Below are 25,819 nucleotides of genomic sequence, written 5' to 3'. Positions count from 1 at the left end.
TTAAATGAATTGAAATTTTTGGGTAGAACTGAATGAAACAAATCTCTTGGAAATTCATCAAAGTGAAGTATAACAGTAAAATTTACTGCACAGTAACAAAACAGCGCCAACATGGCGTATGCATAAATTATCCAGACTTTATAAAAGTAAAAAAGAAAAACCGTTAACCAAATCCAGTTTGTTATTGCACGGGGCTGCTATAACAGTCACTTATGTATAATATCCAGACTAGAAATCCATTTCTAACGTTTATGATTTAGAGACCCATCCGAGCTTTTAATTCACGTGGTTCTCCTCTCAGCAAATCAAGCGCACAAAGGCTCATTATTAGAAGATCAAGAATAACAAGTTTTCGTATCAAGTAACAAAAAACAAAACTGTCGGGTTTCCCTAAAGATTTCTGGCTCTATCTTGACGGGTTTTTTTTTTTTTGGTTCATCTCTCACTCTCGGGTTTGATCCTCTATCCTTCTCAACTTACCCTCGCACAGTTCAGTTCAGGGCTGTGCGGGCTATATATCCCGGTGGTAATCAAAATCTGTTTTCCTTTCCACTAATCAAATGAAGACCTTGAAACAGCTGTAAATCATATAATCGGCCTGTAACCCTAATAAGATTGTATTTTTGTTTCCACCCAATCAGACATTTTATGTATATATGCGGGTTTAGTATTATCATTTAGCTTTAATATTCGCCAACTCAACTTCTGTGATCGCGTGTGTAAAATCCTTAAATTAGCATAGAATTCAGTATAAATAATTACTCGTAGGCTATGTTCATAGAAAAACCCGTAAGAGTTTTGATGTAGATACGTCCATTGTGCACGTGAATGTCTTCAGGTGGTAGAATACAATTTTTTTCCCGATATTTAATCACTTAAGAAATTAAATTTTCCGCAATTTCAACAAAAAAGTTCTCCCTATTGTGGCTGGTCTGTACTTTTCATGAAATTTGACGGATCCAGAAGAGATATTACAGCAATTTCAAGATGGGCTGATTTGTTAACTCTGCTGGCCCTATGTTGTCTGTGGGTCTTTGTTACAGAACTGAATGGGATATATCATGGATCTGCCTCAACCAGATCTATCCGCAGATATCTAGTTTATAGTTTTCATTTACAACTAGTTGTGAAATACTTCGAGTTTATGTATTTTTGCCCAAACTAAGTATCATTTCTTTAATGTTTATTAGTAGACCCTGGTTCTCACTCCGATACTCAGCAGGCGCTGCTATTTAATTTGTGATATTATTTGATTTGACATATCATTGAACTTGTTTTGACGTGGTTTATTTTGTCTATATCCGTTTGCTAGGAATCCGTTCATTAGTTTCGAAGAAATGTCTCGCAAATATAAATTTTGACCTCTACTAGTTGCTTTTTACTATTTGTCTGTATATATATATAGAAGGCTGGATCGAAAAATCGAAATGTGTATAAAAGAATCGGCTTGGGGTGCAAAAGTTGTCTTTTAAGCATACTAGAATAATTGCAAAATTTTTCAACTTCAATTAATTTCTTCCGGTGCCCCAAGACACTTAAATATTTGCCAAAAATCGATTTTTATGCAAATTTTGAATTAAAAAAAAATTAGTTAAATAATCGATTTCACAGGGAAAATAGTATAGGCAGGGAATGAAAAATTATTTAATGTTTATTATTAAATGTATAAAATTATTTAGTATAGTAAAAGTTGGAAGCCATGGTAAAAGTTGGAAGGAATGGTGAAAATATTCACGCCATACCCGAGCAGTTGAAAGATGCATTCGCCTAGTGTCTGAGGCGTCGGAAAGTGTGTGTAGAGAAGAGATATGGCCTCATATTGAATAGGATAAAATCAAGAAGCCATATCAAACATTTTAATACCAAAAAAATATGTAAATCTTCAAATTAATACAATTAAAAAAGCCATTATATAAGTTCAATTTTTATAAATTTTATGATTTGTTGCTTTGATTTTTAAATTTATACTTCATGTATTATTATAAAATTATTATTTATAAGTTTATACTTTAATACTCTGCAAAATTTTTAAAAAACTTTCATTAATTTACAATTTTTAATTATTTTTGGAGTGCTTAGGCCACCAGAAGATATGAATGGATTTCAATAAAAAGAAATCCATCCTAATATATAGACTTAGGGTGTTGATACCAAAACAAATGAGATTGCATGTTGGATTTGTCTCAACAAGATCTGTCTGTAGACACTCATTTTGTCTATTTCTGCTATAGGTGGTGATATACGTCAATATTAAGGAATATTTGCTGTGGTTTAAACGTGTATATATATATATATATATATAACATTGTTTATCTTTTTTTTTTTCTATGAATTTGGTTCGATTGCAACGTTATAAAATTGGTAGGAATGTATTGTACCGAAATGTCCTTTTTCAACCCTCTCGTGTGAAATGTATAAGGAATACAGGACCCTGTAACTTGTTATTTAGCCCAAAGTGTTAAACTTTGGTCAGGATAAATTGTCAGGATATATTGGGTGTTCACTTGCTTTTAGAAAGAGATATTACCTGATGAGAACATGACTATTTTTATGCCATTCGGGTTTCTCTCCCATTATCCTACGTACAGTTTTGAAATAAAAGACATACTCACGTCAAAATACAATACATCCTCGTAAGGTATTCATTTTTCTAAAATATATAAATGTATTTTGTTGAAAAAGTAATCAGAGCCGAGCATACGTAAGAAAAAAAAATAATGATAAAAGGATTAAAGAAAATACATAAAAGAAACGGGGAAGATGGAATCAAATTTATGCTTTCAACAAAGAGAAATAAAAATGTGAAAATGATGCTGCCGTGAGAAAAAAGTTTGGAAAAAAGAGGAATGCGTCTTAGTTTGAAGAAACAAATTCCACACCCCCGCTGTCTTTAGCATTTCTTCATCATCGTTGCTCCTACATTCTTTCTGGTTTACATTTTTGTTTCTTAAGAAACAACAAGAACATTTTTTTCCAGGTTCTTTTTCTTTAGATTAGATCAAATTCCGTATCTTTCAGAATCTTCTGACACGAAAAGAAAGCAAAGATGCCAAGGGAAATCGGATTTTGTGCATGATTTTTCTTATTGAGCGAAAAGAAATCATATATATGGAGAGAAAAGGGAATTCATTAAATGTGCCAGAGAGGATGTACGTACCGTATACAGCATATGCGACAAAGAACAACTCGATTTCCATCAAGCTCAATTATTCACGCCTCGGCAAGTATGAAAAATACGTTTTTAGGTCGATGAGTAGATGTCAGACTTGGTGGAAAACCTAATGGATACGCACATTTTTCAATCAAAGTCAATTCTGTTTTATTAAGCTTCGAAAATCCGACGGTAATGGCTGGATATATCTATTTGAGACTGTTGGACTACGTTTTACAAAGAAAGAAACTAAAGGTTAAAGAAACTACGTTTTACAAAACCGGCGTTGAATCGGGTTGTTGAGTATAAGGACCTCGTCCTTTGTGAATATATAACTTCATGAATATAACGCTAATGAATCGAAAGCTATTTTCACCTCAACCTATATTTGATTGGCCATGATTGCCCTCAGTAAAACTCGGTGATGCAGTAAACTCAGTGGAAATGACATTTTTCTCGGTTATAACAAACGTTGAGGTTTTCAAGACTCCAGTATTAAATATATAACCAGTTGCTGTTATAAAATGGTTATACCGTTACATAAATCATGTAGAAATAAGCAAAGCTTGTATCAGGGTGAGATGTACTTTCGTATAAAGGGAGTAGCAAAACACTTTTGAAATCTGAATTCAGGATAAAAATGGCAAGAACTTTTTAAATCGTGACGTATTTCCTGAATTAGGCTCTGAAGTGAATTTACAGAAGTTCCTCAAAATGAAAGACAAATCTCAAAGAGATAACATATGCATGGTTTAAATAAGTGGTTCTCAACATTTGGAAGCCCGGTGAATTTATTTTCTGTAAGTGGAAGGCCCGATCATGCACACGACTAATGAGCAACAAATGGGAAAAAAATGAAAGTTAATTACTCACGGCCCGGTTTTACTAATGTCAGAGCCTGGTGGTTACCAATACAAATACAACGCCACAACAGGCAAATTGCCCAACGAGGTGGCTGACTTAAGAACACCATTGATCCCCGAGCCATTTTTTGGAGGCCCTACCTACTACTACACCCCACATGCACCCCGCCCACAACCCCCCCTCCCCGCGGAACCCCCTAACGAATCGGTACATGCAGGAATGTGCGTGTACGTGTAGTGAAACCTGACGTGAAGTTTTTGTTGTTTCTCTGTAATGCTTGTTATGTGTAGTGCTGCCATCTGCCACAAGTTTTTCAAACTATGAGTGAAGTGTTATGATTGAATGATTTATCGTTGTAGGACTGTTGCTCTCTGTGGCGAGACTTTTTAACGGGGAGATCGGCTCGCATTTGCGCCTTGAAGTTGGGAACCACAGAAAACCAACTTCCGCCGACCACCACTGTGGGGTTCGAACCCGGATCCTCGCATCGCGAGTCCGTCACTATAACCACTCGACCACCACAGCGGCGAACCCGCCATTGAGAAACATTGGTTCAAATAGACTCGATGATCCTGATACTTTGAGAAATACTTAACAAGAATACTAAAACTTTTCAAGAATACTAAAACAAGAAAAGACCACATATCGATTGGGACCATGGCTTCTAGTAACTCTGCTAATGTTCCCATATACAATGAACAGAACTGCATTTGGTTGTCGTTGAAAGCAAGGGTCGTTAACATTATTCTTTATGAGAATTGGCTGGGGTTGCCACTTATTGACCTCGCAGGAAAGTTGTTATGATTACTGTTTACATAAGGTAACATTTTCTCAGAAATTTAGATTTTCTTTAGCAGAAATTATTTATACCTCAATCACTCTGCTGACAACCAAATAACCATCAGAAGTGATGCGATACTTTTTTAATATGAGTTCAACACGTTCTTCTTTCCTTGATGGAACTTGTTGCAATTGATTCTTATTGCAGTATCAAATTGTAAGACACCGATTTCTTTTACCCATTACTGGATTGAACATTTTGATACTATCTGGGGATCAATGATTACAACAATTCCATTAGACGTAAAAGAAATCCAAAGAAACCGAATCCACGAGGATTGTATTCGTGACACGTAGAGAGAGAAAGTACTAGATAAGATAAAAAGATTTTGCTCTATCTTAAAAGAAACCAAAGGACTACTTCATATAAAGAAGACCTCATGGACGAGAAACGGCACGTGCCGAACACGTGGGCCAACTCCTTTCTTTCATCGTTAACGATGCTTGTCTCTGTTGAAAAACAGGAAAGAAAACCGTTTTTTCCCTTCTTTAAGGACTTCGTTGTTTTCTGAGACACATGTGTTTCCGGAAGAAGGCTAAATTAGTAATTACCAGAACTGATTGTAGATGGCATTACTGTAGTCCCCTAAGTCGTTTGGTTTACATTGCCCCGAAATGAGGAATGAGCACGAAATGAAAGCTGCACTTGATTAACCGAAATAATTCACGTATAATTCAATATCTAACCAAACATTTTCCTTTCTGTATCTTTTGAAACAACCAGCAGTGAACGAAAAACTGTCCAAGCACTATGAAGACACCGTTCAGATTTCAATGCAACAGGCATAAAAACATGTGATGGGAATCCGTTAATTTAGACTGGAAGACATAAAATAGTAAGACTTACCATTTGTGATGGATTCTTTGGCTTCTTCATGACACCAGGTACTTTTATCCCAACTAAAAAAATCATACGCTTAATTAATTTGATTTAACAGGCTAAGTCAATACAATTGATTCGATTGTAAATGACAATAACTTTATTGTAAGCATTGGTATAAAAAAATATATCCGATACAGGACGAAATTTGGCGTTTAATTTTCATAACACATGAAATATGAAGCATTGGAATTTTGAAGCTGATGTCAGTGTATTTTCGCAGTTCTTGCATTGTTATGGTAGCAAGGGCGTAGCCAGGGGGGGGGGGGGGACTTGGGGGTCTGGTCTCCCCCCGAAATGTGAGAAAATGACCGAAAAAAGGGAAAAAGATGGCCAAATCTATTGTTCTGTCACTTTGGTCCCCCCCCGAAATGAAAGTGGTCCCCCCCCCGAACGAAATTTCTGGCTACGCCCCTGTATGGTAGGCATTGACATAGGTGGCATAAACACATTCTCATAAAAAGAGTTTATAAAGAGTGTTGTCTGAAAATCTGGTGGATGAACTCATCGCCAAGTCCACGACGACGAATCAAAAGTTTGGGAGAATATTAGAATAACAACCATTTTCATTTAAGTTCCAAACCTTTGTTGCGAATGTTCATGAACAGCGAATCAGTCTTCGTAAAAGTGTTCTTTGTGATCAGGACAATAATTTAGACTTACCCTGTATTTATCACCGAAATGAACTAAAGTGAATAGAGGCGAAAAAAGTTTTCATCATTTTCCATCAAGCTAACCATTTTTTATCCTGGTAATGCCCTCCTTTCCTCGAATCGTACGCGAAACTATATATATACAGGGTCTTCCTCACACAACTTGTGCAAACAGATGATCTGTCTGATCTACTTAACCACGACGGCCTGTTGCAGATGACTTCTGCTCTTCGGCGTTTTTCTCTCCTTGATTACATTACGCTGAGCTGCTTCCACCTCCTCCACTTACTCTCATTCCGTCAAAGGGACACCCATCCATTTCACCATTGTCTAAAGAGGAGGGTGGTAAAGAAACAATGGTACATTCCGGGCTGTACTGAAGGACGGGAGTGGGGTGGACTAGAACATCGATGAAAATGGCAACTTGTTTGCCGTTTCGTGAGTCACTGTTTTAACGTTCTTTCACTGGACGAAGGACCGGGTGACTGACTTGCTGATGGACGAGTATCTATAAAGACACGGGGCGCTAAATGCGCACTAGGCGCTAAGTGCACTAGCTCACACCCTCCTTTTACTCGTACCAATATAACAACGTATGTTGGAACATTATTATAGAGGTTTGGACGGGAGGAATTACAAAAGAGAGAGTCCAACCTATTGTTGTACGAGAACACAGCATTATAGGAGAAACTCTTCACCCATCTGATTTCGACCCTTCTTTTCTCTTATATGTATGTATGTATAATAACAAGGTTGAAGATTTCAACCGCATATTTCACCAAAATCAGCAACATTTTCTAGTTGGAGTTTAGTTATATACAATAGGATTTGGTTAATTCGAACTCCTACGCGAACTCCCCTTTAGTTTGTTTTTTTTTAGTCAAATTTAATGTCAAAATTTACTTCTTGTTTAATTCGAATTATTTTCAAAATGTTTTGGATAATTCGAAATTGGAGAAATTAAATCATGATGTGCAAATGATGCTTTTATCAGCAAATTTAGTTTGGAAAAATTCTACAACAAGTCAGACATCGCTTTTGTCGACCAAGTGGTTAAACATCAAATCTTTAAAGACAAATAAAATTTGAAAATTCGGTTTTCTCTACTCTTTCTTTGATAATTTAATGCCCATTTTAACATTGTTCAGCTGGGGTGCATCGGAAATGTGTATCACTTGATACCGATTATGTTGTTCAACCCATGGAGCAAGGAGGATGCCATTCAAACTTTGAATCTTTTTATCGTCAATAAGAGTGTGGAACGTATCGGAAAATGGTAATAAGTTAATGAAAATATATTTCCTTGATAGCATAAGAATGGCAAGTGAAATTTGGGAAACAGTTTCGTAACGAATGATCATGAATTGTTTCCATAAATCAGGTTTCGAGCATGATCAAGAAATTCCGATTATGCATAATACCCAAGCGTAGCGTCGTTTGTAAACATGATAAATCGTACTAATGATATACTATACATGATAATTCATACACGTATTGTATCATTTTATCGGGGTACGAGCGTGAAATTTGTTATCGTTATATCAGGGTCCGACTATATTCATATCACACATACTAGACTCGTTTGGATTTTTTTTTAATTTATCAAATTCACCGACTACACTATGGTATTATGCATAATCCAGATAAAGGCGATAAATTTCAAGTACTCATCAAACTTACCAACGACACTAGGTTATTATGCATATTCGGCGATAAAAGCGATAACTTTTTTAGTATTTATCAAATTTACCAACGACGTTTGCTAACATATTCACAGGTAAAAACAATAATTTTTTTTTCATCAAACTTACCAAGACGATTGGTAGATATGCATAATAACCAGTTATTATGTGTAATAACTGATTTATTACATTTACCGTAACATTACCGTATTTGTATTTGTATATATATATTATAATTATAAATTATTAAAATTTGGAAAACAGTTTCGTAACTGATGATAAAATTTTAATGATTGATAATTATCATCCTAATAGATGATTAAGTAGGAATTTGTAGTCAGTTTACGGATCCAGGATAATTTAATTGGATAATTCAAATTTTTTCCGGTGACTTTTACTTCGAATTAACAAAGTTCGATTCTATTTACTTTCTTGAACTAAAAATACGTCGTCATTATCCTATTAGTTCTGGCCCGATTAATCGGGTTGGTTAATCGTGATTTTGATCCCACTTAAAAATTTTAGTTGAGTTAATCGACTCGATCCGTTCGATTAAAACTTTTATTAAATGTTTGTGAATTAACTTGATTTGTTCGAAAAAACCGATTAGACATGAATCATGTTCTATACAGAATATTTTGAATGACTAGAAAATATTTGAATCAATATTTTGATCAAATTCAATTCAACGAAAGCTGATGATTTTTCAATTTCAAATTGAGTTTGATCGAAGTTTTAGAAAACAAGACCAAAATTTATTGTCTCCAATATGAACGGTAGTTTTCCGTATTCTTGGAAGCATCAGCTCTCCTCACAAGTACCATTCGAGAGGAGTTTCTGGAAAAACAACCAACAGTATAATTCAAAGTAGTTTCGAAATATGTGAATAATAACAGAAAATAACAGTTAAAAAATGAGAAGATCCAGGTGAAGAAATTACAAGTTTTGGCAATTATTATGTTCAGCGTATATATATTGAACAGCTTGAAGCGGGCAGCCTTAATTTCTCAACCTATTCCTGTATTTGTTTGCATCTACCGAATAGGTGAGTGAAATGAATAAATTATAATTTTATAGCGTCTATTAATATTGTATGGCAGGGGGAAACTTCCCTCTGTTCGAGGGCCAACATAATTGTCAGACACAGTGTCGCGGTCCGCACTAGGGAGAAAACTCCGCCATATAAGCCGCACCCAGTATGATTGCTCGCTATGGCATCGCGGGCCACAAGCATTCCGACGGGTTATAGCTAATTAACTAAACTCTGCGTTTAATTAAATACCAATTAATAAATAATTAACTGAGCTCGTCGTTTTTGGTAAAAGAGTATTTAGATGTTCTCTCATAGACAGTGAAATCGGCGCAGATTGAAACTGCGTAAATAGCTGCAGCGTGGGCTATGATTTCTTACCATACTGAACATAGTCTCGTTAAAACTTTTTCAACTTTATTTTTTCCTCCAGCAAATTATGAGCATTAATGTTCTAACCAGAGTGAAGAATGTTACTTTTTTTTTAAACGTTTAGGGTTTATGAAATAAGAAATTATTTGATATTTTGAAATTTGTTATTCTGAATTTTGTGCAAAATGCTTTTCTAATTTGTTTTTTTTTTCCTGCTAAATAAAAATACTTGACTGAATATTTTTACCAATAGCGAAAATTTTGCTCGTCGAGATCAAAAAATCTGCAACTGCTACTTCCATAACTAACACAGTGGGATTTTGGAACCAATCACGTGACCTGCGTGTTTACCAAATACAAATTGTTTTTGTCAAATCAGAAACACATTTTTTTCTACATTAACCACAACCTCGTGAATCGAAACTAATATCAAAAATATAATAGTTTTTTTTTCACTTGACGGGGGCCGCAAAATCATCTCGAGGGCCAGCTGTTGGCCACCTCTATAATATGGCCACAAAAAATATTCGATTAAAAAATGTTGATTAACCGGTTGAAAATTTTAACCGATTCTCAACACTATTCACTATTTTCGTTCCCTTTCTTGAATCCAAACAAAACAAGGCGAAAATATCGATCAAAATTTCAATAACAGAAAGCAAAAACAACAGAAAATTTTAAACTTTTCTTCTGCGGACGTACATTAACATACACATTAAAGGAAAAGGAAACAAAAACTTTTTTTCTCCTCTCTGAAGTTTAAGTTAGCGCACGCGTATCGGTTTTCTCGAAAAGTATCGCATGACAGTATTTTGAAATCTTCCAGCTTTCTCGCTATAATAGCCCCACTTTAAGTTCCCAGACTCCTCACTATGCTGTGGGCTAATAACATTTAAATTGGACCGAGACCATTTTTTTCCTTTTCTCTTTCTGTTGCGAAATAAGACAAATAGAAATGAGACACATAAAATGAAAAGAAAATGCAACGTTATGAGACATAAAGGGGGTTCTTGACAAATTAAATGATGGCTATCGGGTGAGACGAGACCAATTTTATGTGTTAGACCGGGATAGGGTGACAGATGTTCCGGTTTTTCGCTATTTTCCGCCCTGTCCCGGGACGCCTGTTTGTCCCGGTTTTTTCTTGCTCAATGAAATAGAATTATTTTCGATTTTTTTTTTTCATATTTTACCTTTTTTATCTACGTTAGATACTATGCTAGGAATTTGTTATTTCACTATTATATTTTGCCATGTTAATACGTTACTACTAAATAAGAGCTGATAGCTCTTATTTATGGCAGTAGGCTATTCTAATTGATTATACTGATTGGCAGCAAGTGACTTACAGAAATATGAGTTCAGTTTTAAAAGAATTGTGGCCAGATTGTTTATCAGGCAGAAATTTCGAAAACTTTGACACTGAGCTTATAGATGATGCAGTAAAGTCCCTCTTAACGGACACCCCTCTTTTGCGGACGAACTTTTTTTGTCCCGCCGGTGTCCACAAAAGAGAGATTTTACTGTGTTAAAGAAACCAGACACAACCCCGCTTTTGCTCCGATATGGGATATAAGTCAGCACCTCCTAGATATGAAAGCCCTCTGCACGCTGCTCGTGACGTCACGCAAGTAGTCCACCGTCACTCAGATAATTCAGAGAAAAAAATTCCGCTGCACGTGCTAGTACAATCGTTGTACGGAAAAAAAAAACCCAATTAGGCACAGAATTGGCGATTTCTACGCCCCACATCCAATCGCCGTGCGGTATTTGTGAGCCAGCATGGAAGTTTCTACGCCAAAATAAGAAGAAATCAAATAGGATGCTGTGGTTCAAAATGTGGCAAACTTGCTAGGTAGTCTTTCTCATGACGTTCAGGTAAACTTGATAACCCGTGCAGAGGCCTTCCATCTGTAGAAGGTGCTGTATAAGCCTCGTTATCTCGTAAAGTTGGGATTGCTGGAATAGATTGGAAACGCTAAGGAAAAGCGTTTTCAGTGTGTTAATCTGATAATTTCAATCAGTTTTACGTTATGCACTTGAGCGCAAAGCACTGTTGTGAAAATTCACACTAAAGATATTCGGAGTCCTTGGAACGAATTAATAAATTTTACATTCATTTGCCCCCCCCCCCCCAATGGGAAATAAACAAACTATTTCGGTTTCTGAACGAATTACATGTAGTAAGTTCGTAAACCGAGGATCGACCGTTCGTAGAGGCTCAGACGTTATAATATGAGACTAAAGGTACTGTTACGCATCTCACCCTTCATGGGTTCTCACTCTTCTATCACATGTATACGGGACGTCTGAGAATCATGGCTCCCATCCCGAAGTTTTATTCGTTTTCCCGTCTCTGCACGTAGAAGTATATAGTAATATTTTCCTAATACATTGTTAGTTTGCAATTTTACACTGTAATGTTCACCAAATGAGAGTTGTGAAAATGCCCGGTTTTGTCCCGGTTATTATTAATGGATGTCCTGGTTTTTAACAACAATTTCCGGGATTTGTCACGATTTTGCAGGTACCTCATCTGGTCACCCTAGGCCGGGATGCGTTATTTTATCCTATACATAGGATTTGAACATGGGGTTATGCTCATTGGCCAAAATCACTATTACGTCACTAAAAAACGAGGCGAGGCTAAAGAGGCAAGGGGTTTAAAAAAGGGTCAAAATTCTTTGGTAGACAATATATGCTACAGTAAATGTGATAAATATCGGTTACTATGCATAATCGCCAATCGTCTCCATAAGTTTGATAAATTTATCACTTTTATACCGGCTATTATACATAATATCCAAGAATCGTTGGTAAATTTTATTAAATAAAAAATAAATTATTTTTACTGGTGACTATACATAATATCCAAGCGTACCTGGTGAATTCAATAAATACCTGAAATTTATCGCTTTTATCGGCAATTATACATAATCGACTTCAGGGTTCATGACACCCGTTTAAATCGGGCTAGGTAAAACATACTATAGACTCATTTGGGAATTTTTTCATATTTATCAAATTCATCAATTACACGCTGTACGCTGGGGTATTATGTATAATCACCTGCAAAAATGATAATTCTTTTAGTATTTATCAAATTTGCTACCGATGCTTGGGGAATTATTATCATATTCGCCGGTAAAAGTGATAAATTTATCAATCTTACGGAGACGATTCACGATTATGCAAAAAACCCAATTAACGACATTTACAGTAACATTACTGTATGCTAAAGCATTTTAAACCCCTTGCCTATTTAGCCCCGCCTCGTCTTCTAGTGACGTAATTGTGACCTTGGCCAATGAGCGTAATCCCGCATTAAAATCCTATGTATAGGATGGAATAACGAGGCTGGGATTACACTGTTTCAAAGAAGTTCTTTTATAAAACTTGAAAAATGCAACCACACACACAATAAGCATCTCGGTTACATTCGCGCGAACGTAACCGCTTTGTTATCGTTTAACCGTTTCAAGCTTTATAAAAGATCTTTTATCAAACTTTTATAGCGTAATCTCGGCCTTCCACTTGTTTAAGGATCCTTTCTTTTCAAAACACCAGATTTGGATATGCGATTGGTTGTGGGACTCGGAGCCTTATTAGGGGTGTGCGACATTTGCAGTCTCACCGGGCCCCGCATTTACGGTAACATGATTCCGTCCTTCCCTCTAGAAGTCAGAGAATCCTTTTTTTTGGCAAAATTCCTGCAGCCAAAGGGTTAAATACGATGCACTTGTCAATGCAAAGACCAGAAAGTAAATTTTATAGAAATACAGGTTTTTTTCTCTCTCTCTACTATGTTTTAAATTGAAATAATCGAAAAAACAAAAGCAGTATTCCATATTACCCGAATGTACTACTATATTAGTTTTCAATTAAACCCACGTGCCTTCGAGGTATGTCCGAAAATCCCCCTTAACTCTGTTTTCTCTCGTGAACGAAAATTTCAGCCGTTGTAGCGAATGAGAGGCTCTCATTTTCAGAAATACGGTAACAAAGCCTGGAGAGAGAACAATAATTGGAAATTTCCGGTTGCCCTGGTCTGCTTGAAACATTTTCTCGGAATGGAAACACACGTGAATTTCTAGTTTAGTTCCGCTACGTTAATTCGTTTTTCGGGGTTAATAATGCGCTTTCCATATGTGCAGAAATAGAAAATGCATCGACATGGAGATACACGACAGCAGGTGCTTGCGGCATCTTTTCAGAAATTGAAACGAATGAAGAATTGGAACTTGGAATGGAAAGAAATTCTTGAATCTTGTGGAAATGTTACATGGAAATCTTTATTAGGGTATCCGACTACCTTTCTTAGCAATTTTCTATAAAAATGGTACTGGAGTGAACTTTAATAACATTTTTTTGATAGAAAGTGTCCCAAAATGATGAAAAAAGTAATAAATTTTGGACTGTCTATGCCATTTTCTACGAAAAAGAATAATTTTTATGTAATTTTTTAAGAAAATTCCTGTAATATTCGAAACACGATAGCAAAGAATGCTATGAATTAAATGTTTTGTTATTTTCACAGTATATTTGGCTAGTGACGATGCAGGTTGTGGACTAAAATTTAAAGGATTGTATATTATGCCCAAATCTGTTGATGTATGAGTAAATTTTTTTAAGTTTCCTTTTACGTATTTTTGACTGGCGTTCGTTTGCTCAGCATTTTGTTTAATTTTTTCAATCAATTTTCATATATTTTTCTATGAAATTAACGTTTTTGGAAAGTCTTCTGAATGCCATAGTTTTTTTGAAAATTTTTTTAGAAAGGAATTTAATTGTTTATGGTTTTCGAAAAATTTCATTTTGGGAAATTTTATCCTGATTGGGAAATTTTTTTTCCATGGCCATGAATAGAAATAAATTTAAAAAAAAAAGTATTTTCTTAAATTTTTTTCTCACATGAGATTTTTTTTTCAATACATGAGGTTTTCTAAAATCAGAATTACTAATTATTTTAATTAAATGAAGTTAATTAGTTTATATTAATTAGGAAGTTGATTAATTGGACATTTTTACATTAATTGCAAAGAAAAACGTGCTAAATTAATATCAAATTTTTTGAAACTTTCCAAATTGGTTATCTAATTAACCAAAAACAAATTGTGCAATTTGGTCATGAAGTGGAGGAACGGTCAAAAATAGGTTAAGATATGCTATAACACACTGCAATTAGAGAAACACATATGATAGACCTTTAGATTTTGGCTCATAACCTTAACAATATACGGTAGAGTATCATATGAAAATTTCGTGATGATACAATAGAAATTGTTTCAAACTCAAGTAAAATGTCAAAAAAATGGCATTTTTCGTAAAACACGTTTAAAGTTTTTATTCACGTATAAAATATGTAATAACGCAACACTAAAGTGGACGTAACTTCGGTTTTAAGAGTCATAAACAAAACACTGTTTTGGAATGACAAAAAATAGGAATTTCATAAAAAATGGAAATTGAAAAAAAAATTGATATTTTTTTCTTCAAAAGTGACGTTTTAAACGTAGTCGGATACATTAAAATTTCGAGTTTTCTTTTGCTTGAAATTTCCATGGTACAAGCGAAAATCAGAAAAAAATTGTTAGGAAAATGGTTATTATGGAACATCGAATATTATGAAGTAGAAAAGAGTCGATACTTACTGACTGCTTCAATGACGTCCGCTAAAAGAACACCGTCTGTAATATCAACCTGTAGATCCTGGATATTTCGCTTATAACGACCTCGTTCCAAATAATGATTGGCCCATTCAGTGTAGATCTGGCAGAACAAAAAAATGAAGTGCTATTAACATTCCGTACTAAAATATTCAATAGATAAATCGAAATACAATCAATCGGTTTTTTCGACAATGGATAGCGAGTATCTGGGTAGTTTATTGTCAGGAATTTTTTATTGTTGTCAGAAGTAACTATGTAATACTAACACAAGATTCCATTTGTAGAGCTGAGAAATTAACCGAGTGAAAATCAATGCGCTCAGACCCGGTGTCTTAGTTCGTGGATGTTACGGTAGATGTGATAAATCAGCACTTCCTAGAGATAGAAGGCCTCCGCAGTCTGCTTGTGACGTCAGTAACTAGTATAGTTGTATGTATGTATCTAAAACTATTATAGTGTAATGCCGGCCTTAGACCCACATTACATTATAAAAGTTTGATAAAAGCTCTTTTATAAAACTTGAAAAATGCAACCAATAGGCGGATCAGTTAAGTTCGCTCGAATGTAACAGATGTGCTTATTGGTTGCATTTTTCAAGTTTCACAAAATAATTTTATCAAACTTTTATAGTGTAATGCCAGCTTTCCCTACAGCTTCATACATTTTTTCCTCGTTAAACACGTTCATACGAATTCAAAGCAATTTGAGAAAGTATTATTCATACTAATGATTCTTACAAAAACAGTAAAAAACATATGGTACCGTCCGCAAAATCTCGGACAATGATATCCATCCTGAACATTGAACTAGAAGCAGTCTTCTGAATATAGATAGAAGCACGTATTTACTTCCTGAAGATACTGGGCATTGGCCAATCCCCCCTCACCTTAATCGGATAATGTCAGGGCGGATGAAACTCTGATCCCAACGCAACCGGTGATACATACTAAGGTTTGGGAAGAAGTTCAAATAGGAAAAGCCACAAAGCTTTTCCTTAGAAGCTCAAAGGGGGGAAAAAACTATAATCTGTTATAGAAATGTTGCATTTGTGGCAAATTGATTCGCTTTCGACGAATTCTAATGATAGTTGCAGGAATCCGCCATCCTTTACTGATCCATTGCGCAGGTCGTAGAAAGGTAGCTATTTCAATCTGTGATCCAAACTGCTCATTTAATAAATATCTAAGTTTTCTAAGAAGCCCATTCAATGACGGGGATCAATCAAACTTGACGATGTAATAAGTATCCATCGCAACGCACAAGCTTACTTTGATTTTTGCTTTAGATCGAAGCAATCAAGGTAAAAGGTCTGTCAGCGGAACGGGACATAAATACCCTTCAGGGAATAATAAAAGACTATTATGTTCAGATACATGAACGCAGACATGATAACGAAACATTCTTCATTCATGGAATCAAATTTAACCATTCTTCATTCATGGAATCAAATTTAACCATTCTTCATTCATGGAATCGAATTTAATCATTCTTCATTCATGGAATCGAATTTAACCATTCTTCATTCATGAATAAAATCATCATCATCAAATTAAATCGAATTCTTTGTTCGTAGTATCAAATTTAATCGCATTCTTCATCGTGGAATCAAATTTAATTGCATTCATCATCTTGTTGATAAATGAAATCATTACATAAAATTTTCTTTTATCCTTATTATTTCACCAATACTTGATCCTGTATTTTAGGATTAAAATATATCGAATAGTTAAATAATTATTTGTATGAATTGACAAAGAAATAAAATTCATGCGGGGGAAGAGTGTCCGAAAGAAATAAAAACTCTATGGCGGATTCTAAAATTAGAATGAAATATGCAAAATCATCAGCTAAAAGGAGGAAATTCAGCAATGATAGTGGCACTTCTATAAAATAAAAATTAGTGCCAATTAATAAAATTAGTGCCCTCATTGGGCTGAAAAAAAAATCTCTGCGTCGTATTTGGATAAAAACTTGCAGAGATATTAGCGATTGAAATTATTGATTTTTGCCCCTTTTTACATTTGAGATTTCGAAAAAATGCAAAAATGAAAAATTTAAATACCAAATGTATCTCGGAAACTTAAAATTTCCATTAAATTTTTTTCAGGAGGACGAGAAAAGTCGCAAATTTTACTACTTGACATTCGATTTGGATTTCAATAAAGTTAGTGTCTTTATTGTATTGAAAAAAAATTCTCCGATTTTCATATTTGGGTGAAATGAAATCTTACAGAGGTATCAAGTAATTGAAATTATTGATTTTTGTCCCTTTTTACAAATTTGCAAAAATGAAAAATTTCAGCACCAAACATATATCGCAAACTTATAATTTTCATTAAATTTCTTGCAGTACAATATGGAGTCACAAGTTTTACTAAGGCCGGGAATACACTATAAAAGTTTGATAAAAGATCTTTTACAAAAAAAAAAAAACCAATAAGCCTATTGCTTACGTTCGCTCGAATGTAACCGATACGCTTAATGCTTAAATTTTTTAAGTTTTATAACTTAATTTACATTTGATATTTTAAGCAGTATAAAATCATAAATTTTTGTATTTCCTCCATCACCGCGGTGCGTTGCAGTTTATTTTTTTTCACATTTTATTTCAATTTCAAAAAACCAACCATAAAATTTTCATTCATTTCGGACACTCTTCACAAAACACCCGGTAATGGGATAAACGACAGTAATAATGGATGCTTCGTCAGTTTCGTTCTACATCAACGAGGACTCGAGTTACGTAATGACAATTTATTTGCCACCCCCTTCGAGATAGTTCCTTGGTAACTCCTACAAGAAATCTACGACCATATAATGAGCAGTTAGGCAGCTTTTGACCTCTCTACAGTCCTTTGAGCGAGTAAATAAGAAGAATTACATCAAGAAATTGAAATGGAACAAACGATGTGATGGATGAGGACGGAATTGAAAGTGCTCAGACAAGCTCCATAAAAGCTGTTACAAGCCGAAAAAAGGTTAATCTAGCTAATAACCATAAAAGTAATTAAGCATGCGGACCATAAGTCTCGCTGTGGTTTCAATAGTCGTGTTTTTATCTCGGAGTAACGGTATCGTCATATTTGGAGGTTTGTTTTCCCGTCGTATAATCGGATTTGACTCGCGATGGCAAATATCCAAGATTCTAGAAATTACGGAAATCCACTTTTATGACTTGTACCTTCTTCGAAGTACTTGTGATTTGATATTAATACCGCGACTGGAATTAGAATGCTCAATAAAGACGGTAATTTCTCAAAAATTAGTTGCGCACAACGCAGTTAATTTGGAAAATGTTTAAGACGATGCTTGTTTAAATGGTATTATCAGTCCATTTTGCCATTAAGTGGAAACATTATTTTAATCCGTTTACTGTAAGTTGATGGAAATGATTCGAAGTATAAAATGTCGCTTTTGAAGTAAATATATCCGTTAAAAGGTATTCCTTTAATTCCGACTAGTTTGGTCGGAATGCCACAACTTGTTCCTCAAAAATCACCAGCGAAAAAAACCGAATACACGGAAAAATACAGAACTCTTGAAAATTAAGGAATTTCGTATTTTTCCTTGTATTTGCTTTTTTCGTTGGTGATTTATGAGTGTTATTTCGCAAAGTTTATTCATTCCTTCAGAGCTTAGTAGTTACAGACTTATTGTCGGCCATTTAGAATATAATGCATATTACCCCACGAGAAAATTATCTTTCGAAATCCCTTTTTTCTTAGCTATAGTATCTATTTTTGAATACAATACGAACACTTGTCAATGCAAAGACAAGAAACCAAATTTTATAAAAATATAGGTTTCAAATTCCCAGAATAGACCTCAGACTTTGATATCTGACTATTCGTTAGAATTTTATGAATTTTTGAAGTTTTAAAAAATACATAAATTTCAAAAATCTAAAAATTCAACATTTTTTAAAAAATACTTCCCATTAGTCAATTGCTAAATCCGAGTTCTATTCTACTAACACGTACGTGCTAAACTTTTCTGTAAAAATTCAGAATTTTCGGGGCAGTAGTTTTCTTTAAATCTTACGGATGAGCTCAAAAATTGCAATCTGAGAGAATCACGTTCAATGTGTTTTTTCTAGTATACGTTTACACTATAATCCAGTATTTATTTCTTTAATTATGAAAGAACAAACTAACCGATTGACACGAAATTTTTAGTATTTTATTAGCAATTAAATGAAATATTTTTTGAAGTCATTTTTGAAAATTTGACTTTTTCAAGTTGAAAGAGTAGTGAGACCCCCTTAAACTTATTTAAAAAAACCTTAACCTCGTTTGTTATGCTTCTATACCTAAGCAAGATATAGATAATGCATTGAGTCCAGTTCTTTTAAAAGTTCTAAAAAATCAATACTGCAGGTTTCCAATAACCAGACATGTACCATCGCAAATAATTTCAACGCTTTTTTACTGGCCTCTAGGAATAACACTTCGGACACACACATTAGAAAAAAAAATGCTTAAAGGACACATGGCCTTTCACATTTCACATAATTAAACCTGTTTCTTGCCGCGTCTGCTGATTTCTCAGAAAAAAGCCGTAAGTTGCAATATAAGAGTAAATTCTAAAATGTTTTCTTTGTATCTGTCAATTTAACTCTCTACGATCCGGTGTATATTTGGATACACGTGGCAAATACATGGTCAAAAAACCCATTATATACCAATTTCTATTTTTTAAAGTACATCTTTAAGTGTCATTTTCGGTACAAGAATATGCCTATTATACAGTATATAAGTATATAATTATTTTTATCTAGAAAAAAGATTCCTCGGAAAGGGACATACATCATCCTGGGACATATATTTTCACATTGAAATGTACAAATATGCGAAGACGTGACCGAATCATGAACGTCTTGTAAATTAGAGACGCATAAAGGGGCCTTGCATTGACGTGTGCGACTCGTTAGAAGATTCCAAGAGATGTGGAAAAAAACCTTTTCCTCCTTGCCGCACCAAACGCAGTTGTTAATGACTGCGGACAGATTTCCGGGAGAGTGATGGTTAGTGACTTGTAGAGAAAAGTGATAGAGGGAGAAGCTGTGTGCGTGAGGACGAGTTTGCCATGTTGGAGGTCACCATTTCCGGATTTGAAGGAAACAACTACTCCTTCAACGGAGGTGAATCCCTTCCACCCCATCACAAAAACCCTTCAAAATCTCTCTCTCACTCGCCCTCTGAAGCTTCCATCTTGAAATAAGAGGAAAGACGATATCCAAAAATGACTTTTCTTAACCTTAGCAATTCCATTGCTCTCTCTTACCCATGCTTCTACTTTTTTTTTTGGTATTTGGTCCATTTGGTTCAAGGGGAAAAAAAAATCTCCCTTAAACCCTAGAGGCAAAGAATTATTTTCTATATACCTCAGTTACTTCCCACTCTGGTTCTGTTCCATTTGCTGTCTTTGCTCGAGACGGAGGATTATTCCCATTCTTTCCTCTGGGATTAGGTAATGAAATAGCACCGGGGAGAAGTTCGAGTCCCTTTATCTTGAGATGAAAGGGCGATCCAAACTTGTATAAACCCTCTTTGTATTTGGTTTACCTCGCCGGCTTTATCAATTCACCTGTAGATGTTCGAGTAAATCGAGCCTAGCAAGTGATCATTTGGCTATTTTTGTCATTTAAAAGTCACAGTCGAATTACACCGAGACTGTAGTTTTTTAAATTAGTTCTGAACGGCGGCAATTTCATACCATTAACGGGAACTCGAATCGGAGACTTTTGTGCTAACTACTACTGGCGTTGCCGCCCTTATCAGAGGGGCCTTTATGGTTTTGTTGGCTATGGGCTACACGAATTTGGCCGCTCTTCTCCCATTATTGTCTAATTTTCTTGACGACTCTTTCGTCGAATTCGAAACCGTGTGCTATAACCCGCTTGACCTCTCCCCACTTCTGCAAGTACGCCCGTGTCTCTATGTGTCTCTTTTGATCACTCCCATGCTCGCTCACACACTCTCTAAGTTGTTACTCTTGTAGGTATTCACATGGCCGCTGTGGTGGTCATAGTGACGGACTCGCATCGCGAGGAACCGGGTTTGAACCCTACCGTCGCCACAGTAGTGGTCGGCTGAAGTTGGTTTTCTGTGGTTTTCAAGTTCGAGGCACAATTGTGAGCCGATCTCCCCGTTAAAAAAAGTCTCGCCGCACAGAGCAACAGGCATACAATTACATATTACACTTCATGCATAGTTAGAAAAACCGATGACAACACTACACATAACAAACATTACACAAGAACAAACTTCACGGAAGGTTCACCACACGCACATATTCCAACATGTACCAATTCGTTAGAAGTTCCGCAGACGAATATGGACGAGGTGCATGTCTGGTTTAGTGGTAGTAGTCATTCACATGCTTGTACAAGCTCTGGGTCACTGTTTCGATCATTTGCACGTTTACACATGCTCTAGGTCAGTTTCTCAACCGCCGGGCCCTGACAACCGTCAAATCGGCCCGTGAGTGCTTCACGATTCAATTATCCCCCATTTATTTCCCATTAGTCGTGTGTATGGCAGGGCATTCCAATCGACCGGGCCGCGGGATTCCAAAGGTTAAGAACCATTGCTCTATAGCTCATTCTTTTGGTCATTCACGAGCTTGCACAAGCTCTAGGTCACTCACTGACCTGGTTCCTCGCTCTGTAGGCCAATCTTTTCCTCACTCACGTGCATGCAAATTCTCTAGGTCACTTTTATTGTCACTCATAGATCTAGTCCCTAGCTGTTTGGGCAGAAGTGAATTTATTGAGGGTTATACAAATTTCGCCACCTTCTTATATTTTACTAATTTTTTTGGCCACTCATTCCTCAAATTTACCACAACTCTGAACTTGCAGCCTTGGGCTATAGATTGCTAAGCTCCCCCCCCCCCCCACTGTAAATGCGCTACTGGGCCGGGTGCAAGAACAATAGCGATGTGACATCTTTAAATTTAGAATTACAGTAGAACCGCAGTATAACGGATTGCGAAAATAGTTGTAAAAATTGTAAAACTTTTATCTGACGACTTCAGAACTCGTTTTAAATGCCTAAAAATAATTAAAAACGTATTAACTCGTTTAAAAAGCATTTCAAAGCAAGCAAATAAACATTGATGGTTGCATTGTTGTGCGTAAATACGCATGCGCTGTATGACTCGTACTGCTCGCTAGCTAGAAAAATTAGGATTGATACAGTGTATACGTACAAATCTTTTTCAATTCAAACTATGTTGAAGACTTTTTTATTTGATATACAGGGTGTCCTGTAAGTGCTAATGCAGCCTTTATTTCATCAACAGTCTCTAGTACAAGTATGATTTCAATTTAAAAAATGATTAAAAGGCGTTTAAAAATTACCCTGTACCAGTTTTGAGAGTGAAAATACAGTGTGTCACAAAATAAAAAAAAATCTAAATTTTTATACGGTACCGTTTTCTCTGGTTTTTGGATTCTAATATCTCAGCGAATATAACAGCTAAAAACATAGGATCTATTTTGTTGTATTCAGAAAAGACAGGGCAACAATTTTATAATTGGAGGTCAGAGGGACCGTATAAAAATTTAGATTTTTTTATTTTGTGACACACTGTATTTCCTCTCTGAAATCTCGCTCTGGGTAATTTTTGAACGCTTTTTGAGCATTTTTCAAATTGAAACTTTATCTTTATGACGGACGGTTGATGAGATAAAGGCCGCATTAACACTTACAGGACACCCTGTATAATAAACACTTTTTTACAGCTAACTACTGTATACTTTCATTGATCTAGCATTACATCCTATAAGAATTATTTGTTATAAACCGAAGTTTCGTTATAACGGGAAACCTTCAGCCCCTATTAGTCGTTAAAACGAACTTCTACTGTATTCAGCTCATTAATTTTGAATTTTCATAAATTCTGGGTTATATTCGTCTCATTAATTTTCGACTATTTCTTTTATGAATTCTGAATTTTCATTGATTTTGAATTATTTGTTTCATTAGTTTCAAATATTTACGTTATTATTTCATATATGATTATTTTCATCGTTTCTTTTAAGTTCTCTTTAATTTTCGAATACAGTCGAATCCCGTTCTAACGAATACCGTTATAACGAAAATCTCGTTTTAACGAACACTTTTTTTAATCCGCAAAAAATGTTTACGTAGGAACAATGCAAGAACATGAAATTCCTTTATAATGAAATTTCGTTATAACGAGGTGATTTCTCCGGTCTGTTGGAGTTCGTTATAACGGGATTCGACTGTATTTCTTTTTTACCAATTCGGAATTTTCAGTAGTTATTGGATAATTTTTCTTTCATCAATATCAATTTTTAATTAGTTCTGAAATCAGTTCAAATTGGCATTAATTTTTGTTGTAATTTATACTTTTATGAGTAATGTTTCACTTTATAAGCATTTTCATTAATGAGAGACAGTCACCTTGCCATTTATTTCCCTAATTAATTTGAGGCGACCACCGACAGACAGCGCCTTCCTTTCCAACCCATCTCATTAATGGCAGTAAATTGCAATATAGCGCGATATGGCCAGAGTTGGTGTTTGGTGAAGTAGTCACCTTGCCAACTTTGTGACAATGACATGAAAAAATTTCGTAATCAATAATTTTTTGGTTTCTATTAATGCCAGTGCGGGACTCGGCAGCAGTCAAGGGGGACCATGATAATAGTATTTAGGGTGTGTAAAATATAATGAAGATTTGCGGATTTATATATACAGGAGCGATTTCTAAAAGAAAGACATCAGAAAATTAGCTTCGATCTACTCAAAAACGACATAATTGGCATCAACACACTAAGCAACAATGACAAAGAACGAATGATAGCACAATTTGGAATTCATTATACGTTAAACAGCAACGCATTTCCATTTTGAATAGCAATGAGAGAGAAAGACATCGTGCGACATTTAGTTTGCGGAGAGTTTGGCCACTGTACCAAACTTAATCACGGTTTAGTTAATTGCTGGAAATTACAAGGACCGAGCGGCAGCGGCGGACTCCCTCCAAGTGCAAATTATAGAGCACGTACAGCGTGAAGGGGGACATGTCGCTGCTACTGGCTGTTGCCACTGAATTAAACAGGTGAACCCGCAGGTGTTTACCGAGCATTAATTGGATTTCCCAAACTCAAATGAAAATCACCAACTGCTGGCACGGAATTACTTACCTACAGCGCTTGGAAAAACACCAGAAAACCTTGCGATCGAACATCATCTAGGAAATTGTCCGTAAACATGCAATACGGTAATATATATTTCACAAATTAGTTCTTTTCACAAATTAGTAAACCATAAAAATGAATCTCAAAATAAAAAGCTGGTAAAACCGACAAAAATGACGGATAAGACTTCGGTAACACGGTTTCAAGGATACTACAGTGGTGGGAAAAAGTTTAAGGACAACCGAAAAACCGTCATATCTTGAAAACTTGTGTTTGTAGATGTATGAAAATTTTAGTGTGATAATAAAAAGTTACGCTAAAAAACATTCTCCGGTGAAAATAATTCCGATGAGTTCTGCGCTGCTTCAGAAAAAAGAAAATTATTGAATTTATAATAAAAAAGGTGAAAATCTGGAAAAAAGTGCACTCGAAAGTGATGTGCAAAAAAAAAATAGTTTTAATATCAAGGAAAACAGCTTTTTTGTTAATATATTTATCATTCAGGATGCCATTGATAGAAATAAGCCATAAATAACTAGTTGTGCAATCGTCTTCTATATATAAGCTTGTTTGATGATTGCAATAATATGCTTGTTTCCGTATTGCGTGCCATTTCTACACGCTTCATGAGCCAAAAATGCCACCCAAGTGCTCTACAGAATTACCGAAAGGACTTCTCAATGACCACTCAAGGGATTCCACTGAACTAGCTTCAGACCAACGCCTTTTAGACAGTGAGACATGTACAAGAGCATTGTTCTGTAGAAACAGAAACTGGCTAAAAGTTATGAGAGGTGCCCCAGAAAATAGAAATCCTGCTTAAACTGCTTTTATATGTCCATATGTCCAAAATATGGCTCTATCATTACATAGTTCAATAATATTTAAAAAACATCGAGTCCATCTAAATTGATTCTCATCGGAGAAAACGTCCTCATTTCACTTGGCACCGAAAGATACACAGTGTTTAGCTTATTCACATCTTTTTTTGTGCGTGTCTTTTTATAAAGAGAGATTTGCACTTTGGTTTTGCATAGTAGATATTTGAATTTTTTTTTATCATACTAGGCATAGTTCGACTTGTGCGAGAGGCAAGTTGCATTCCTCTGAATTATACCAGAGAGTTTTTTTCCACGTATAAACTGTGAATATAGTCGTCCCTTCTTTGACGGATAGTAACAAAAAGAAACCTTTCATTGTCCAAGCTTTCACAGTCCACAATTCTCCGACCAATTTATATATGAAACTGTAACCAACAGTTTCTATACGAATGTTTTAACAGTTCGCTGATGCGAAGATATATTTAGAAAAGAAAGATAATTCAACTGTCAATGTGGGGAATTGAACCCACGTGCTAACACTTGCGGAGTGAACGACCTAGACCACTGGACTACACAGGCAACGAGTATCGCAAGCTTTCCTTGGAGCTCGTGTGCACTGAACGGGACCGTAAATGGACGGTCGGACCTAACTCAGGCCATAGCTCACAGTTGCTGACACTGCCAC

At 35.5% G+C, this 25,819-nt stretch overlaps 1 protein-coding gene across 4 annotated transcripts in view; it reads right to left on the bottom strand.

The window, feature by feature from the left end:
- LOC149072716 (uncharacterized) overlaps nucleotides 1–25,819 on the bottom strand; it is a 456,665-nt gene that overhangs the window by 324,549 nt on the left and 106,297 nt on the right. For all 4 annotated transcript variants that reach the window (XM_089247007.1, XM_089247004.1, XM_089247005.1 and 1 more), the window contains exons 2-3: nucleotides 15,124–15,241; nucleotides 5,703–5,755 (exon numbers count right to left, since the gene is read on the bottom strand). In XM_089247007.1, the coding sequence (XP_089103133.1) occupies nucleotides 5,703–5,755; nucleotides 15,124–15,241 (171 nt within the window). The remainder of the gene's footprint in view (nucleotides 1–5,702; nucleotides 5,756–15,123; nucleotides 15,242–25,819) is intronic.

Source organism: Pholcus phalangioides, unplaced genomic scaffold, assembly GCF_987345545.1.
Source record: "Pholcus phalangioides strain wild (caught in Gottingen) unplaced genomic scaffold, Ppha-v1.0 ptg000017l_1, whole genome shotgun sequence".
NCBI classification, from domain to species: Eukaryota; Metazoa; Arthropoda; class Arachnida; order Araneae; family Pholcidae; genus Pholcus; species Pholcus phalangioides.
This window is presented reverse-complemented; position numbering and strand designations above follow the sequence as displayed.